Source organism: Magnolia sinica, chromosome 5 (genome assembly GCF_029962835.1).
Source record: "Magnolia sinica isolate HGM2019 chromosome 5, MsV1, whole genome shotgun sequence".
Classification (NCBI taxonomy): domain Eukaryota; kingdom Viridiplantae; phylum Streptophyta; class Magnoliopsida; order Magnoliales; family Magnoliaceae; genus Magnolia; species Magnolia sinica.
The window spans coordinates 66,893,829-66,914,484 of record NC_080577.1 but is presented as its reverse complement, the minus strand read 5'-3'; the positions used below and the strand labels follow the sequence as shown (position 1 = coordinate 66,914,484).

At 39.5% G+C, this 20,656-nt stretch overlaps 1 protein-coding gene across 2 annotated transcripts in view; it reads right to left on the bottom strand.

Annotated features, from left to right (window-relative positions):
- Positions 1 to 713: 713 nt before the first annotated feature.
- The window catches only part of LOC131246101 (SUPPRESSOR OF GAMMA RESPONSE 1-like), an 83,621-nt gene continuing 63,678 nt past the window's right edge, over positions 714 to 20,656 (bottom strand). For both annotated transcript variants that reach the window (XM_058245969.1, XM_058245968.1), the window contains 4 exons: positions 5,123 to 5,309; positions 4,538 to 5,037; positions 1,321 to 1,641; positions 714 to 1,200 (listed from right to left, as the gene is read on the bottom strand). In XM_058245969.1, the coding sequence (XP_058101952.1) occupies positions 1,147 to 1,200; positions 1,321 to 1,641; positions 4,538 to 5,037; positions 5,123 to 5,309 (1,062 nt within the window). In that variant the 3' untranslated portion in view covers positions 714 to 1,146. The remainder of the gene's footprint in view (positions 1,201 to 1,320; positions 1,642 to 4,537; positions 5,038 to 5,122; positions 5,310 to 20,656) is intronic.

The window sequence follows — 20,656 nt, the reverse complement described above, 5'->3', positions numbered from 1 at the left end:
ATATGCTGATAGAGTATTATCAGCTATACTCCTAAAAACGGCCAATGCATGCATGGTACAAGTAGAGACCTGAGGCATTCTAACAACCTTCTCCAAGACATTCTTTTCAAAAGGCAATGTCAAATCTTCGGATACCAGGGTAAGGATTCTTTCAAAATTTTCTTGGTTGCCTCTTTTTCCAATGCATTTGCTTAACCGTATCATTTGAGATGAAAGATGCTCCAATTCTCTCATAGCACTAAGTTATAATGCCCCTATTGCATTGGGACATTTAAAACAGTCCAATTCACATATCTAGACTGTTCATTAGGTTCAACAAACATTAGTGGGTTACCATGCAAACATCACACTACTCTACATATATGAACTACTTGATCAATGGTCTTTAGTATGAATGGTCAAGAATATCTATGAAAAAATAGGTCCAATAAAAAAATTTGATCCGTCTATCATAGATTGCTTATGATTCTAAAGAATCACATTTGTTAGCCAATTGTAAACATCTCATCCAAAGCATATGTTGGGCAATTGAAAACATCCCAGCCATGGCTTTCAAAACGCATGATTATAGAAAATGAGGCCAAATCTTCCTAATCGGTAAAAATTTTCTATGGTAGCCTTTGAAGTGTGCTCCTGATTCAATAGACAGTATAGATTGTTTGAATGGACTGTCCAAGTGAGGTACATCCAGTTGACACCCAAACACTAGATCATCTCCGAATGAATCCATATTTCAATTTTCAGTTCTCCCAACTTTTCCAATTCAAATGCCAGCTGCTAGTCATGAAATAACAATGTGAGTTTCCCGAGGAAAAAAAAAAAAGAAAAAGAAACAAAGCTTCCACAAAATGGCTGAGACCCACATGCTCTTTACTGTTTCTACAGACAAGGAGGTTGTGCTGGTTTAATACTCCATTAAACATGGGACTGAAAAGTTATGGATTTCCTAAACTAAAGAAAGCTCTTGGAACAGAACCATCCTTTGCCCCATATATACATGGGTTGCATTTGTCGATTCCCATTCACTAGGCTGTCTCCACAAAAGGCCAAAGCCTCGCATATATACACACACTCCATCACCAGCGCTGCACACAAAAATGGCCTTCCTTGCCATATGCAGAAGCATTAGATACAAATTTCATCGCTCTAAAATCGATCCAACCAACTCATAATGCTTTCTTGAGAACCAAATTGCAAATCCTGCATTATGCAAATGAGACTATAAATAAATTTATATCTTTCCTTTAAAATCGAATTGAAATGTAATAGTTCTATTCTTGGAAAGCAATGGCTTGATTGAAAAAAGGGGAAGAAGCTTACGGCAAGTTGAAAATCTGGTGGCGTGTCGACTTCAATATTGTCGAGGTCCAAACTTCCACAAACAGGCTTGGTCTCTCTCTCATGTGTGTTCATTCTGCTGCAACCAACATCTGGGAAATATGGAACATGTTTGAGTTCCGATTCTTCAAAAGGAAGTTGAAAATCGAGTATTTCATTGCACAACAGTGAGTCATCCGCATCATCCAGATTTGTCTCCTCTACACCCTGAGACTCGCCTGCCCACCATGTAATGTTTGCATTCTCATCCTCAAGACAAATGGCTCCAGAGGGTTGAGGCATTTCTGAAATGAATTCTGCATCCTATTTCCAAATGAAACAGTAAATGAGAGTCCAATCATTGAAATTTTTACTTGAAGGAAAGACATTATATGGAACAATTGTATGCATCAATGCATGAGAGAGAGATGTAATCTATTTCTAGAAGATTATAGACCAGGCTCAAATCAAATTGAAATTGCATTTGTTTCAATTTGGACAAGAGAGGGCTCAAATTGAAACTGCATTTGTTTCAAATTGGAATGCTTCATATACAGGAACTTACTAATTATACACATCGCATCCATTAACTCGAATTAAACCAAGTGAGATGTGAACCCACTGTCACTAATGCAGTCCCAAAATTAGATTGGTTGAACAATCTGAACCAACCAATCTGAACCTTTGATTAGTGGACAGTTATCTATTGAAATAGGACCATTTGATATTTTTTCATTTTTAACTATCCAATAAATATCCACCAATCCAATCAACAAACAATCAAATAAGAGAATTTTTGTTCATGATACATCTATGCTAGTACCCATGATTTGGAGAGTTCAATTTGACTTACTTGATGAAGGACAACTAACCACTTCCTCTAAAAGCTCGAACTGATAGAGTGTGTGGCGAATCAATCCATTTATCTCATAGCCCAAGCCCCACAACCCATGGGTTAGGCCCCCCTTGTGAGCCCCACATCACATGGGTTCCACCTCACATGAGACACCCACCACCCCTCACAAGTCGCCCACCCCGAGTGTGCCCCTGCATCCCACAGGCCACCTCACTCGAGCCCGGTGTGAAAATAACCATGCATTAATCACCCCCGGTGAGGAGTCTCGAACACGAGACCTCCAACTCCGATACCACTTTAACGCAGGACAACTAATCACTTGCTCTAAAAGCTTGAACTGATAGAGCGTGACACATCAATCCCTTTATTCCCATGGGTTAGGTCCTCAGCCAAACCCCCCTCGTGGATTGGAAGCTTCAATTTTGAAATTTGGAGGAAAAAGGTAAAATTTAAAAAAAAAAAAAAAAAAAAAATCAAAATTTCCCAATTTCTTGCAAATTGGTTGCAATCTTTTTGTCCGAACATAAAATCAAACATGTATGTAACCTGATCCAGTGATTCTTCTTTTGTTTTTAAATGTATTGCGTGTGTTTCCACATGCCTTCTTACATTTATCAATTATATGAATAGACTTTGAATATACTTGCAACAATGTAGTTATATAATGCATAGATTAGAACATCATACAAAGAAAACCTATTATGTTCACTTGTTTTCTATAATGTTTTGACTTATAAGTGTATATTGATGTCTTTTTTAAAATAATCACTGAAGTTTCATTGAAGATTTTGACCAATTTCCCAATGTTTCCCCATGTTTCCAACAATAGCAATACAACCGATATATCCCATGCGATAACCGATATGTATCCTAAGGGTGCGATATGTAACGCGATACCAATATTTCAAACACTGCTTGCAAATTTAAGAGTAATTTCTAAGTGCCTACTTATCATATATCACACTTTGCTAGAGCATCAAGGTTTTTTCTCAATTAAGAATGAGTAGCCTAGAAACAGCTCAATAGGGGAGAAACTACTAGAGAGCAAACTAAGATGATTTGGTCATGAACAACGAAGACTAGAGACCAAGATATTAAGAAATGGTTACATGTAGCAATAACGTTAGTAGGTTATAATGGTTGTTACGGAAAATATCGCCCGTAACAGGTTTTTTTATTTCAGAAAAAGAAATTTTTTTTTGTCATACTGGTGTAACAGTAATGGGGATGGCTGTTACAGTCAGCGTTACCCATTATTTAGTGCTAGAGACAACTTGAGCAAGGAGGGTTATATTGTTTAGTGTTTAAGGACCTGAAAGGAGAATAAAAGAAAGACCCAAAAAGGACTTCGATTGAAATGGAGGTGGATTGAGGTGGTTGAAAACCCAAAATGATGGGGGAGCGAAGTGAGATGGTTTGTCATCTGCAACAAAGATCAAAGACATGTCCAATAAAAAGGCGGACATTAAGTGGGCTGAAGCGCCTGAAGAGAGGATTAGAAGGAAGACCTAAAAGGACTTGCATTGAGGTGGTGAGAAGGGAAATTTTGTTGTGTACTTACCAACGATAAGCCCTTATATTGGATTGACTAAACCAGCTTATTGTGAAAAAAAGGCTTTAATGATGACGGTGGTGATGATGACAAATTAATTGACGTGTACACTTCACTGCCTCTTAGTACAAGCCAGTGTTTCAGATAGCGCCCGTAGTGTAGCGGTAGCGTACGCTACGTAGTGTAGCGTCCCCAGTAGCGCACGCTACAGGGGTCATAGCGTACGCTACAGCTATGTAGCGTGTAGCGTCCGTAGTGTAAGCTACAATGTATTTTTTTACTATTTTAGTTTTTTATTATTTTTTCACGTTTTCTTTGTTTCTAATGTTGAAGTATGTGACACTTGTATCGTACTTGATACTTTTAACCTATGGGATTTTTATTTCTGTTCATAATTGTGACTTGTAGTTTCAATTAGACATTATTAATTAAAGTGGTTTGCCTAGAAAGTAGTTGATGTGATAATTATTTGATTTGGCTTATATATGTGGATTGGCTTTTGATAAATGATAACTAATAACTTTTTAAAACATGCTTATAATTGATAAAATGAATAATCTTTTAGACATTTTTATATATTTTTCCCTTTTTTTTCACTATTTATTATATTTGTCTTATTTTAAAATTAAAAAAATAGAAGTATCGTGTAGCTTACACTACGCGCTACGTATTTACGCTACATGCTATAGAGGGCTGAGCGCTACGCATCACGCTACCACTATTTAAAACACTGGTACAAGCACATAAAAATTTTCATGACCAAAACACATGATGTTACCCATCTAAACATACAGAACAAAGTCTCAAGCTACCTGGTCAGACAAATGTTTCATTTTCTCTTTGCCTACTTCATATAGAGCATGCTTTCCCGGCCTAGGCGGATGGGGTGTATTAGTCTTTGGAGTTCTTGGACTAACTCTGGCTGCCACCATATCAGATTCTTTCTTGAACACATCGACATTGCTCTTCTCCGTCACATGCTTCGATTGCTGCTGGTAGAAAATTTTTGAAACCACGAATTCACCTTCCCTTTCATCTTCTTCAGTTCCAAGATGGTATTGATGCATGACCCAGTTGTCTTTATGTGGCTTTGACCCTTTCTTCAAGCTTTTATAAAGAACCATTATCTTCTTGCAGCCCTTCTGAACACCATTCTCTATTATCGGTCGGGTTTTACCTGTCTTATGCCACCGTACACGCTCCTCAAACAAACAACATTGTGGGTGGATCTTGCGGCGTTTACGCTGACCTGTTGCATATGCATTGGATGTTCTATGAAAGAAATGAACGCTGCTTCCATCTTTCTTGATACCTGACAAAAAAATTACAAGGGGAAGTCATTAATGAAACATAATGGAACTGGCACAAGTCAAACATGAAGGGGTGAGCCCCCTTACCAGGAAGATTTTCAGGATGCCTATAGCAAATTCCTTCCACCTCCTCCAATGTTGGAATGAATTCATCAATAAACAAATGAGGCTTTGAATTTCCCAGCCCAACTTTTCCTGCTAAATGTTCTAAAAGCTCCACATCGGATGGATCGAATTTTACACCAGAAGGTAGTCCTGGCCATTCTAGTGAAACCTGCACAAACAAGCTCAATCACAAAACTTAAAGGGAAGATTTCATTAACAACAATGAAAGTCCAGCCATGCACTAACTACTTTCATACAGAAATTATATGGTAAATTTTGATCTGTCACGCTTCTCGAGAACTTTCCAGTTGAAAAAAAAAAAAAAAAAAACTTCTTTAGGAAACCTAATCTCAGTAAGACAAGCACAATCCAAGCCTCATTCCCAGAAGAGAAATTATAGGATCCCAACCATCAGAAAATATACTAATGTGCAGGATTCTATGCAAGTTGTGATGAGGACATCACTGGCATCCTTGACAAGATGAACCTTGAAAATCAGAAGATGCACGCTCGACGAGGTAGATCAACAGTGACATCAGTTGGATGGATTGAGTTAACCTATGACCCATCTTCATCAAATCACAGAGTTTGGGCAGTTGAAAATTCATGATCAACAAACTAAGCCATGTGAGTCCACCAGTCCATGCAAGCTTACTAGTTGTCTCCACTTGTGCACCCAATGCTTCTTCCAGAGCCTAGTTGTGTATGGTTTTGGCCAGCTATCAGTGTGACTTTCCCTCTAGAATTCAGTTTGTTTTGAAGGCTCTCAAACCATGTGGTGAGCAAAGATTGGTGGAGGGCATTTGTGTGCTCCATGTCAAGCCCCTCCAAGTTTAGAAATTCTGTTTCCTTTCCTTATTACCGGCTGTCGTTGAATCTCAATGGACCTTAGTTCCTTTATTTTAATTGGTTGAGAGAAGTTTTCTTTCCTTTTCCTTAGCAGTTGGTAAGGATTTGAATTGTATGGAAATTCCCGAGGGTTTGTTATAGCAATGAGATCTTCCCTCCATAAGGGGCAATTGGTTTTATGCTTCATATATAATCAAATCCAATCAAACACGACATCACGGTCAAGATCTTACCTCTGATTTACCCTTTAATTGTGAGATGCTTTTGCCGGTGCCATCTCTCTAACCCTCTCTATCCTAATAATAGGAGAGAGTAGAGAATCGTGTCATGTACCAACCACAGGACTGACTGGGCATGTGCCTTTGGGAGCTGTCCACAAGATGGACCTCAAACATTGCATGTGTGAATGGAAGGTGGAGAGGAGAGATATTTACCTCTTCTTCTTTTTCTCTTTTATGCTCTCTACTTGTGATAGGATATTTATAAGTAGTCAAGGTTTTAGAGAGAGAGAGAGAGAGAGAGAGATTGGTAGGGAGCTCCTTGCCTCCACAGACTTGGGTATGCCCTACTGCAAAAGTTTGTAAACCTGCCTTATCCATGCACCCAAATTGATGGAATCCTTCCACTGCTAAGCAACATCCACTCTTGACCATAATCCCATGTCGATCTAAGAGGTAGACCACAAGATCTCAACCATCGGCTATCCATGGGCATGTGCCTTTGGGAGCTGTCCACAAGATGGACCTCAAACATTGCATGTGTGAATGGAAGGTGGAGAGGAGAGATATTTACCTCTTCTTCTTTTTCTCTTTTATGCTCTCCACTTGTGATAGGATATTTATTAGTCAAGGTTTTAGAGAGAGAGACATTGGTTTGGAGCTCCTTGCCTCCACAGACTTAGGTATGCCCTACTGCAAAAGTTTGTAAACCTGCCTTATCCATGCACCCAAATTGATGGAATCCTTCCACTATTAAGCGACATCCACTCTTGACCATAATCCCATGTCGATCTAAGAGGTGGACCACAAGATCTCAACCATCGGATATCCATCAAGTACGATAAAACACTTATAACAGTATAACGGTTAAAAACAAAATATCAATAATTAAAAACCATCGATTAATCATTTAAAAGCTTTTAAATGTGCCCCCAAAGAAAATCACTTAATGGGCAATAAGATCACTAAGATCTAAAAAATGAGTAAGTTCATTGGGATAACTAGTGGATTCCATGTTGGAAAATCCAAACCATGGCCGCATACTTGATGTATATACCCAACTACACCCATTTGTGAGCCACTAACGTAACTCTGCAAGGTGAGCCAAAGCACAAACACCAGAAGCTCGAACTCCCCGAACGTCCTCAAGTCTAAGGATTAGTCAAAGCTAGTACATGATCAACTCAACTCAATCTGAGCATGATTGGTCTCCCAAATCAGAGACTTGATACAATCCTCCAATGCAAGTGCTCAACTAGTTCTAAATATGAGAACCTACATCCTTGAACACTCCCACTCCCATGTGGGGTAGGGCAAGGTACAACCAGTGTTCGAGTTGTCGGTGTCGCTACAAGTTTCGCTGGCCGGAGATAAAGATATAATATCGTTATTGCCGATAATATCACCGATAACTGGAAATGCAGGGAAAAAGGGGGAATCATGGAGAAAATGGTGGAATTTTTCAGTGAAACTTCAGGACATGCCTAAATACATATATTTACATATTTAAGAATGAAAAATTTGCAAAAAGAATGCATTAAATAATAAGTTTCCATTTAATGGGGGCCAAAAAGCATGCGTTGTTGTAAGAAATCACTCAAATAGTAATCAAAATGAGTTTATATAATATAAATGCAAGCTTACAACAATTAAGACATACAAAAGTTGCATCGGCTCGTATTCAGTGTAATAAGTCCAAATCATTTCAAGGGCTAAGATTTTAGATCAAATCAAAATTTCATATAAGTTACAATTGAGGAAAGAGTCTACAGATTGCATACTGAGTAAACTTTATGGGGCCTATTGTGATTTATACATACAACATGATGGGTCCATGTAAATAAAGGGTGGATGTTATCTCCCAACTTGTTCCCTCTGGTGTAGCCCATTTAATTAATTGATCATCCTGATTTTTGGAAATTTAGAGTAAAATTCACAGTTTCATAGGATGGACGGGTTGGATTTTACTTTATGAATACATGTGCATGTGTGACCCCAGCCTCAACCACGACAGTGCGGTCCTAATTGTGGGCCCCACCTTGATGTATTTATTCTATATCCACGCCGTTCATCTGTTTTTGTATTTAATTATAGAGTACTGGATAAAAAAATGAAACATATAAATTTAGGCCAATCCAGACCATCCATATCGCTAGTCCCACTAGAAACAGAGCATGGATCGAAAACAACACGGATAAGATGATTCTAAGTGGCCAATCGGATGGATAAAATGACAATCGTCCCATCTAGAAATTCAATGGGGAAGATTAAATGGTTTAAAAATCTTTCCATTGCTGTGATTTTCAAGCTATGATCCATCCAAAATGGACCCATGATTTGGATAGATGGACGGCATGGATGAAACACATTCATCATGGTGGGACTGGGGCCCACAAATCACCAACCACCAGCCATTGGCTGGTGGCAGGGGGTGTAGCCAAATCGCTACTGAAGTGATGGATTAGATACTGTCAAAGCAGTAGCCAAATCGCTACTGAAGTGACGTCACCAAGCTCCGTGGACCCCGCCATGATGCGTGTTTTGTATCCATACCGTCCAACCATTTGTAAAGATGGCTTTATGGCATGATAAAAGGAATGAGATAGATCTAAAGTTCAAGTGGACCCACTGCAGAAAACTATGGGATCAGTCACACCCACCGTTGAAACATTTATAAGGCCCACCATTATGTATTTTTTAGATCCAACCTCTTCATAAGTTAACATAGAGATAGATGACGTGAAGATAAAAATATAAGCTTGATTGGAAACTTCTGTGGCCCCTAAGAAGTTTTGAACGGTGGATCATTATCCCCACTTCTGGGGCCCACTGTGATGTTTGTGAAAAATCCTCCCCGTCCATCCGTTTTGTGAGTTCATTTTAGGACATGATGCCAAAAATGAACCGTATCTAAAGCTCAAGTGAGCCTAAAACGTGATAATTAAACATCCACAGTTGAAATATTCGTGGGGCCACAGAAGTTTTGATTCATGCCAATATTTGTTTTCACCTCATCCCAATAGTCATCCCAATAGTAATGACATTATTAACGGTATGGATGGCATCTAAACATCACTGTTGAACCTAAGAAGGTTTCAATGGTAGGAATTTCCCAAACTACATTTTCCTTTAGTATGGCTCACTTGAGCTTTGGATACCATTCATTTTTTAAAACAAGTCCTAAAATGAAATCACAAAACGGATGGACAGAGGATTTCTCACAACCATCACCGTGGGCCCCACCTGAGCTTGCAGCACTGGAACAGAGGGAAAGGCTTCCATAGGAAATCCGCGTCCCTGATCCACGTGTTGCGAAAACGGATTTGGCTACTCCCCTGCCGCGCTCTGTGGGCCCCACCACGAGGTATGTGTTTCATCCATGCCGTCCATCTATTTTTATAGATAATTTTATAATTTGAAAAAAAAAGGTATATCCCGATCTCAATTGGACCACATTACAAGAAACAGTGTTGAATGAACTTTAACCATTAAAAACTTTCTGGGGGCCATAAAGGTTTTGTAAAAACCTGATCTTTGTTTTTTCCCTTCATCTGAGTCTTTATGAGCTAATTAACAGATTGGATGTCAAATAAACAGTACAGTGGGCCTTAGGAGGATTTAAATGGTGGATATCCAATCACTACTGTTTTCCCGTGGTGTGGTCCACCTGAGTTTTAGATCTAACTCATTTTTCGAATAAAGCTCTAAAATATTATTTCAAAATTAATGGACAGCATGGATACAATAGATGCATCATGGTGGAGCCCACGGAGCACCGACCTGCACCGTCGGAGCCCAAGCTGTGGTGGGGTGTCTTTTGAACATCATCTGCACCGTCAAAGCTCATCTGTGGGGTCCACCGTGATTTTTGTATTTTATCCACTCCATCCATCCATTTTAACAGATAATTTTAGGTCTTGAGACTAAAAACGAAGTATATCCAAACCTCAAGTAGACCACACCATAGGAAACAGTATGAATTGAACATTCACCGTTGAAAATATCTTGGGGCCACAGAAGTTTTGGATCAAACTTCTATTTGTTTTTTTCCCTCCATCCATGTCTGTGTGATCTTATGAACAGGTTGGATGAGAAATAAACATCACTATGGGCCCTAGAAAAGTTTGAACGGTGGAAGTCATTATTCAAACTGTTTCCAATGGTGTGGTCCACTTGATCTTTTGGTACACTTAAATTTTGGTCTCAACCCCTAAAATAATATGGAAAAACGGATGGACCGCATGGATAGACCAGATACATTCTCTGTGGGCCCAACCGAGTGTACTCAGTACAATAAGAGCGTACTGAGTAACCAAGTACGCAATCCCATTCATGCCGCCCGATCCCCAATTTGCGATAAAAACCCCCAAAATCCCTCTCCCCTTCGAAAATTTTCAAAATTTTATCTCCTTACCACCGATTTCTGCGGATTTTCAACCCGAAAATCCCTCTCCCTCATCCCAAATAAAAAAAAAAAAAACCCTCTAATTTCGAACAAGATCTCCGCTCGCTAGTGGAATCAAGAAACTGCAGAGGATTTTTGGGCGGGAAAAAAAAGAAGAAATTTTTGGGTTGAATCTTACCGGAAATGCTGATTTGCACTCAACAGCAGCTGAATTCGCGTCTTCCTCCAAATCCGGGCGCAAAACGGGTATTTCTTATGTTTTTTGTGATTTTCTCGCCGACAACCACCCCTTTTATCGATAAAGTGGGTTGTTAGCTACAGTTCTCACCCGTGGTTAGTGGGAACAACAAAATATCGGCGAGATTTTGGCGAAACCTGGAAGCGACACGAAATAATGGGGTTTCAGTGTCACCAGTGCAGCGACACTAATATTATCGGCTATATTTCGATAATATCACCGATAATTTGAACACTGGGTACAACTAGCCCAATGGCAGATACCTTTCATCCCTACTCATCATTGGTTCCCACACATAGGATGAGCACTTAACCTTTCATGGATTGCCTAATCCCACTACTGTGGTCATGGAATTTAGGGTATTGAGTTCCATGAAACATAACTCTCCCTTGGAGAGTGGCCCTTGTGTCCAAACTCACCTTCCCTTAGGGCAACTAGAGGAAACCCTCCTTGTAACTTATAAAAGCATAATTAGTAAAAGTTTCTTATCTATTAATAATGGCATCCATGGTGTAAAACAAACACGTGTGGTCATCTATAAACATAATCATAGTCATTATTATTTTCATTCGTGTGGTCATCTATAAACATAATCATAGTCATTATTATTTTCATTCCAGGGCTCACAAACCACTACTAATTCTTCAATATCTTAGAGTGTTCATCCTTAGCAAGTGTGGCCATGTCTCCAAATGTACCTCGTGGCTGTTGAGGACTGGGAGTGGATCCATTAAAACGAGACTCACTACTTTCTTCAAAATGGGAGACCTGATTTGCCCAAGCCGGTTTGCAACGTATGTCCCAACATCTCATGACTGTGTGATTCATGAGTCCACAATGAGTGCACTTTCTAAGCCCCCACGACCTCCTGAATCATTACGATTACCCTAGTTACCTCCCTTATTATCGGGGTTACCACAACTACCTCCTACTCATCCACCAAATGATGCCAAAGCTGATCTATCATTTTTTTTTTTTACACATGCACTCACACCCCACACACACCCACGCACTCACACTATAGTGGGATTTCACCACAATGGGTACTAGAACCCAAGACCTTGTGTTGAAAATCTTGTGAGTCTACCATCGAAGCATGAGTAAGAGCCGATCTATCGTCGACTCCATTACAAACCAATGAAACATCCTTTTGGCCCAAGATTTGAGCACGGGTAGGTTCATATTTTGTCTTCAAACCTAAAAAGAATTTGGCTACCTTGAACTCTTCAAGCTAATTATGTTGTCTTTCTAGACAAATTGTAAGGGGCTGATATACATTCAACTCCTGCATGCGTTTGAGTTTCGAAAAAATCTCTTCAACAATTGACATGTACAGGAGATGCTTTTGTTCGATGAATTCATCTCTCATACCATTTTCCATGCTTCTTTGTAGTTGCAAGAAACATGACATTTGCAGTAATGGAGGACTCTATTCCACAACCTGTCATGATATGAGATTCTCTTGTATAAAGAGGCAAAGTTTTGTTAAAGCTAGTATATATTCCACTAGTTTAACAAGAAAGGACTTATTTGGTAGACAGTCACACCATCAAATTAGTGGTCTATTGTAGTCTCCATCAGATAAGTGGAATGTGTATGTTTATTGGAATCATTCATGTAACGGTTCTCATAACCTCTTCACCATAATTCAACCCAAACAAAAATTCTAAGCATCTCATTAATGGACTAAAAAAAAAACACTTGGAACAAGTATGGGTTACTATTCACACTTAATTGGCAAAAGTTCGTAGATTAAGATCTCCCAATAAAAGTAAATTTTTAGGTCATTCCCATCTAAGGTGGGAGGGCCTATTATTCGAATGGTGTTGAGCTCTGTGCACAAGCCAACACATGGTGCGGAGAGTGGAGTGAACCACCAATATAGTAGGCATGGATGGTGGGGGCTGCCAATAGGTGCAACTACCTATTTTTTACCTAATCATAAAAATAATGAAGTGTCAATTAAGATACCCAAAAATAGCTGAATGTGAACCAAAATTTATATAAAAGCTAATACTATCATCAAATATAGATTTCAAATTATGCAAACAAGCAATAGGAGTTGTAAAGTGTATTTGAGTAGGATTGAGAGAGAGAGAGAGAGAGAGAGAGAGAGAGAGAGAGAGAGAGAGAGAGAGAAAAGCCTCTCACACCCCTAGCCTCTCTATTTTATTATTAGGGCTTTCATAATAAAAACACAAGTATAAAAATACCCCTCCATACTAAAGTTAGTACATAAGGAAATCCCATAGGCCTAAACTTTATTCTAATGCATATTTGAGCCCAATAATAATGAGAAACCACAGGTAAAATAACATTGGTATGCCTATGAGATTATCACAATACGCGAACACTCCCCTTCAACTTGGAGCACCTATATTATGAGTGCCATGCTTAACGAAGAGACAATCCAAATGACTGTGACTAGCAGCCTTAGTGAACATCTGCCAATTGATCTTAAGACTTGATGAATGACATGCAAATTTACTTTCCCACAACTCTCATTGATGAAGTGACAATCAATTTCGAGGTGGCTGGTTCTCTTATGATAAACTAGATTGTTGGCAATATGGGAGGTGGCTTAATTATCACAATATAGCTTCATGGGAATATCAATAATAAATCGCAACATGCAACATGAGTCATTGCCTAATACTCTTACCTCTACACACTTAAATGGGCCCAAAACCTTTGATTCTACTTCTCAATATAACTAGATTACCTCCTACAAAGGTAGGATAGCTTGTAGTAGATATTTAGTTATATTTGGTGCAACCAAATGCACCTTACCCTATTTTGCTTTGTTTTTTTTTCCCCCCTCTTGAGAAACTCAATGCAATTTTATCTCTTCCTCAACTAACATGAAAAACCCATGTCGAAACAGGTGCTAAGATTACCACCAACTGGCTTTCTACAGTGAGACATGTATGTGCACCAATTATTAGTAAAGAAGGGCTCAACTCCAATGCACCCAGTTTGGAGCAATATCCAATGCACAACTATCTTACACCGTCCTAAGGACATCGATAGGAGTCCCAAGATTTCAAAATAAGGTTTCTAAAAAGCAGTTCTTTGTGTTACCTTTATTTTCTCCAAGGGCTTACAAGACGTAGATCTAAGGCAAACTTCCGAGCACCTGGGTTCAATCCCGTTCTCCCTACAGTAGGGCAACCAATAACAAGCGAACTTCGTTGCCTCCATGCAAGCAAAGAGAGTAAGATCCGACCCTCCATCATCAGAGATATAGACTGAGTTGTTTGTCGAATAGTCAAATGCCATCGTCGAAAGGGCGATGTTCACAACGCTCATCGAGGGCTCCTTGTAAGGGGATGCAGTGCAAATGAACACGTCCAATGCAGGGAGATCCCCATCGTGGATGACCTCAAAGAGCTTTTTGAGGAATTGCAAACAATGGGCGGGCCACCATTTGAAGCCCAGGGTGGTGGCCCACATAACTAGATTACCTCCTACAAAGGTACAATAACCTGTAGTAGATTGCCTGTCAAATGGAGAACCATCCCATCCTACATCTAAATACCTTCTACTTGAAGATGCCCATTATGCTTATAAAGAATTCCACGACCATGAGCTCCCTTCAAGTACCCGAGTATACAAAAAATGACTTCAACATGAAGAACATGGACAGCCTCATAAACTAACCCACTTACAGGAAAAGTGATATCAAGTCAAGTGAGTGTTAAGGAGATTATCTTTTCAACAAGTCAATGATATCTTCCTGGATCACCAATCAATTCTCGCTGATCCACACTAAGCTTCTTATTTGCGTCCATAGGAGTTTCGACTGGCTTAGCTCCCAAAAGACTTGTATTCGGCAATAAATTCCACACATTTTAGTTACGAACTTATGACAAATTCATGCCTACCATAAATCTCGTCACCTCAATTCCCAAGTATTGAAGACGACCCAAGTACCTTTCATGGAAGTGTTGTCGTAAAAAAAAAATCCCTTTACTTATTAATACCTATATTGTCACTCCTGATGACACCATCATTACCCACATACATGACCAACACAATGACACTTCTATTGGAATGAAAAATGCCAAGCTTAAAAAGGATAGTAGAGTCTGTCGCACCATGCGAATAGTGGAAGGTGTGGACTCCAGCTTAATTTCGTGGGGGCTTAACACCGGGAGGGCACTAGAGGTCGCAACCTCTGAATAGTTGAGGCAATATCGTCTAAAAATCACCTGCCAAAGTGCGCGCGGCTAAGTAGTGCAGTACAACTATCACTTTGGTGTGTTAACTTTTGAGTCTGGACCTGCCAATGTCGTTTATAAATACACCATCAAGGGTTCATATTGGGTAATGAACTTCATATTCTTGAAATTCTCTCCGAGAGCATTTCCGAGAATCCCCATGAGTACTGAACCTTTACAGGTAAATTGAGTTATTGCGCCTTCTCATTTAGCCTAGCATTGCCAAAGGGAATTTTGGTATCAATGTCATTAGTGCATTTTCCCCCTAACCACATCTAAAGGAATCATGGTCCTAATGCATCAACTATATTTGAATTATACAAGTGCTTAGAGAGGACTACATCTCAGCGCTTCTAGTGTATTTGGACCAAGACCTGCACTCAGGGGAGATTTCATCGCAATATCCAAACTATACTAGGCAAATGTCGATGCCTAGTGGAATATCCCACTAGAAGCGGACAATATAGTCCCAATATTGGTCGCATCCAATGGGTATTCCCCAAGATGCTAGATGCTCCATATACTTTCCTTCTTGTCTATTTACTAGTTGTTCGACTGGAAAAAGTTAGAAAATCCTCTAAGTCCAAGGTTAGTGCAAACTTGTGCATTAGTTAGCACGGCTTCAAAGAAGCCATAACATTTCAAAAGTGTGGCCGATTAGCATGGATGGAAACATAGAGGATGCGGGCCAAGGTTCGAGTAATGCAACTTTGATAGAGCTGCCATGTAGCTCTGCCCTATTAGCGCGATTGTGTTAACCCTCCTACCACGTGGACTATTTAGAGCCTTGTTGCTGCCATGTCATCGGAATGGTTTCTAAATGAATAAGATTGGAAATTAGCACGGCCCGTAGTTGACACTATATCACCACGTCATCGTTTGACTCGGAGGACCCTATAGACACCCCATCGGAGTCTCATTTAATAAATTCACTTCATTCCTTCCTTATATAGCTCTGAGGATAGAGTAGAGCGGCTTTCCCTGTGTGCAAATCCAGGAAAAAATACACTAAGTAGTATTTGCGCGGCCACGCTACCAGGGCACTCCAAGAAAAAGTTGCACTAACCCTCTCATCTCAAGGAGAAGTCACGCTTACCCCAGAAAGCATCCCTTTCTACATATTTCAGCTTATTGCATCAACCTGGGCAGCACTAGGGTGCTACCGTGGCCGCGCTAACCTCCAAATAGGCTCTTTTATGCATATTTAATAACATTAATTGCTTAGTTGCTCATTTCATTATCATACCATGTAACCAAACATTAAAGCTAGCTTAATGGCTACTACCATGGTGATCCAAATAGACTATGAAGGGGGAGGCATTACCCATTCTCAAATCCAATACAGATTTGTGGACATCTTTCTACATCCCATACAGTGTGCTTTTGCATTATCCCAATGCGTGAAAAATGCTCTTTGATAATTAATAGTGCATTCACTCCCTAACTAGGAGATTAATACATGACAAGAGTACATCCCTTTATCTTGAATCTCCTGAACAACCATGGTTTTGTATTGAAGAGGAGGATACCAATAAGGGCCAAAGCCCCGATAACTCACCATGTGAGGGGGGCACAGAGCCCGAGCATGGATCGCATAGACAATCCTAAGGTTGCCAAAGTAGCAATCATAAGTGCATGCAATCTTGCATATCATGCATTTCTTGCATCTTATTACATATCACAAATTTGTCACCATAGATTTAATTATCACTATCATGCCATCTTATACAATATGATTACATATTTTACCTTAGAATGAAGGGTGTTCTAAAAGAGATGTACTTAAGGGTTTGTGGTAAATTACAACCTATAATGTAATAAGAACCCACAAAATAAAGGCTTTCTAGCTATGTGAGTTCTCTTCTCTCTTGAGTGTGTCAATGTGATGATAATGTTCATGAATGTTCTACCCATGGCAACATATGTGATCCCTAGTGCAATATTTATTTGATATTTATGTCCAACTTCCAAATCACCAAACAACAAATAGGCGACTTCGTTGAGGATTGAACGTAGAATCTCTGGTTTATTGTCATGTGTAAGATAATTGTGCATCTTGGAAGCATTAACACATACATCAGAACATGTATAGTTGGAAAACCCATTGGTGTCTGATAAGACACCAAAGAGGCGACTCCTAATGGACGCATTCCTCCCTTCATCTCTAAGGTGAAATGTAGAAGACATACTTGGCAAGAAAAGATAAAATAGCATGTGTGGTGACATAGGTACTTTATGGCTTTTCCCAAGTACGACCTACACAATCAGCGTTTCGAAAACTCGATGCACGGCTAACACAATGGCTTTGTGCTTCTTCCTTCCTACCGAAGATTTCGATGTTATCCTTCCACCTATGGGGGTATCTTCATCAATGACTATTGTTGAGCGGGAACATAACGGACAAGAGTTTCTCCCACCTATCACGATGACCGGCCTAATGAAAAGACAAGATGAGCCGAAGAATTACAGAAATGACATTCGCATGGAAGAGAAATGTGATGAAGCCGTGGGTTGGACTGCATGTCTTGCGGTAGGGATGGATCTTTTAATGGTTCAAAACAGAAGTACCAACAAACAAGAACCACCTTACAAAGCGAGAAAGGGAACTATTACTCGCCAAATGGCATATGTCGGAACCATAACAGCCAATCCAAATTCCAGAAGAACGCCAAAGACAATGAAAGGAAAATCGGCGATATAACCTCGAGCGAAAGAAACACTGACTATCCCTCCAAAAGAACCATTGTAGCAGAGCAAACAGATTCCATCAATATAGGGACCTATCACAAGGACCGCGACCCCTTCCTCATTACATGATCTTTCATTTTCTCAATCTCAACGTTCTCCTCTCTCAAGTCTCACCGTCCCAATCAATGGGTTCAAATTCATCATCTGTATCACAGTTGGAATGAAGTCCTATAAATATGTTACTAGTAGAAGTTGTCAGTGCACTGACTTGTGCACCTTGTTTGTCAATCACGTGTATCTGTGTCAGGGAATCGGTTGAGCCCTTAGAAGTAGAAGACCGAAGGCACATGGAGACTGGAGTATCAAGGAATCAAAGAACGGGTATATGAGGTGCCTTAGCGACCCTAACATTGACCCGAAACAACCCTTAAACATCTAGATGATCCTAACCGTAATAGGTAAATCTTATTAATCATCCCTTAGCCTTAGAAGCTTAATTAAAACATGATAAATAAGACTAGAAGAGGTGCAAAGTTGCTATGAAATCATATGCCCAAAACAGTAGTTTTCGAGCAGTCTTTGATCCCATAAACGTGTTGTCGATGGGACTCAATGGAATCGAATGACCACTCGATTCGATCGAAGAATTAGTCCATCAACCTAACAAATAAATTCTTGAATTTTCTCGATGGATCAATGAATTGTTCGATCCTATCGAAGGACCTTCCATCCCATCGAAGGGTCATTCGATCGGATCGATAACTAGCCGTTTTACAGTCTTTGCAAATCGATTTCTTATAAAAGGGCATTCGGTTCTTGGGCAAACTAAGGGGTTTTTGGTGCAAATAGAGGCTGGGTATTTTTACACACATCCTAGACCTCCATCTAAAGAGTTTCATGCCAATCTTCTTGTGACTCTTCACTCTAATGAGCAATCCATGCTCATATTCGAAGATGTAAATGAACTCTCACCATTCTAGAGATTAGACACTATGCATCCTTGTCTAAATCCTCTAAACGAACCTTCTAGATGAATCTACCACGGTTGCAACCTTCGCATGAGTTGTAGGAGATTCACCCAACCTCCCTTGCCTTAGTCACCACATTGGCACATCATATGCAAGGTAAACAACTGTAGGAGTTGAAGCATCGGCATCAACGATCGAGGAAGCATTTCAGGAGCCGATTCAAGCACGGAAGAACTTTGAAGAAGTGACTCAAGCACGACGCTATAAAAGAGGCTCAATCTGATAAGTTGTCAAATTATAAGAGTCAACATGCTCCTTCCTTGTATATGATTGAGTGTAGAGTTATAACCCAAACTCACGTAGGTTCTTGAGTAAGACCGTATTCCCACAAACACGGGTGAGTACATGTAAGTCCTTGTGTAGGCCTTCGGCGGGAGTGCATAATTGTCAAGTCCTTATGTAGGCCACCAACACAGGTATGTACGTAGTAAGTCGTTGTGTAGGCCACCGACACGAGTGTATACGTGGTAAGTTCTTGCGTAGGCCACTGACACGGGTGAGTACGTGGGTAAGTCCTTGTGTAGGCCTTTGGCGGGAACGTATGCTTGTAAAGGTTATAGGTGAACCTGATTTAAAACCTCCGATAATGAATACCGGTACACTTAGGGAGAGTGTCTGCCAGGAGTGAAGTAGGGAAACTGAACCACTATACATGTTAGTGTTTCTAATTATGAATTGCGTACATTCTATTTGCATGGGATATATCATTTATATCAGGTAATTTAGTACTTTTTGGGAAACATTGGAAGACATTGGGATTGCGTGTATCTGCATGGATTAGTCTCACTTCAAAAAAGAAGTGGGGACACCCTGTGTCTTCAAAAGAAAAAAACAATGGGAAACATTGGGAAAATGATTGAATTTTTTTTTGGAACTTCAAGGATTGTTTAAAAAAAAGACCTTAACACACTTTTTAATCTTAACATCACAAAAAACAAGTGCACATAATAGGTTTCCTCTATAAAGGGCCCTATACTATGCGCTTTTTAACCGAACTAATGCAATTATATTCAAATTGAATGCATAACGTTTAGAATGTATGTGATGATTATTTCATTAAACACTTCGAAATTAGTCTCAACTAACAACTGGTTGAAGGAAAATTTTGAAGAAAAAAGTATTTTAATAATTTTTAATTAAAAATGATTTTTATTGTTCAAAAATCAACAAGGACTTGACAAATCAGTATATCAACCCTCATACATGATTAATTTCATGTTTGGAGTGAAACATTGCAAGCAATTCAGTAGAAATTTGGGAATTTCAAATTTCCCTAAATTCGACCACCATACACTCTAATTTCGAAAAAAAAAAAAAAAAAAAAACATGGAGAAAATGAAGAACCAATGGATATCGAAATCAAAGCTCTGACTCCATGATTTTTCATGCAAAACATGAAGAACCAATGGATTTGTAACCATTTGAGATTGATTTAACATAATTTCAACAAGAAAAAAAAATCGATCAAAAATTGAAAATGCTCACTGGATCGAACATGTGGGATATATCGGTACTACTTGTGCGTTTCGTATCGCATAGGTGGGATAGAAAATATATCATGGGATATATCAACCGAAATCGTCGATATTTAAAACATTAGCTGAAACTAATTGCACAGCTTAATGAAAAGGCAAAAATGCTAATGAAGGGCAATGATAATCACCTACCGAACATAAATCTCGAACCATAAATTCACCCAAGGGATATAAATCTAGGAAAATTATTCCACCTCTCGAACATAGTCCGAAGTCGTAAGAAATTCACACCCGAGTGGGTTGTGAAAAAGGATAGGTGACCTTGGAAGGTCTATGAGAGCTTATAATAAAATCAGAGGATCTAGCCTCATCATGTGCTTAATAGGTATAGTCGG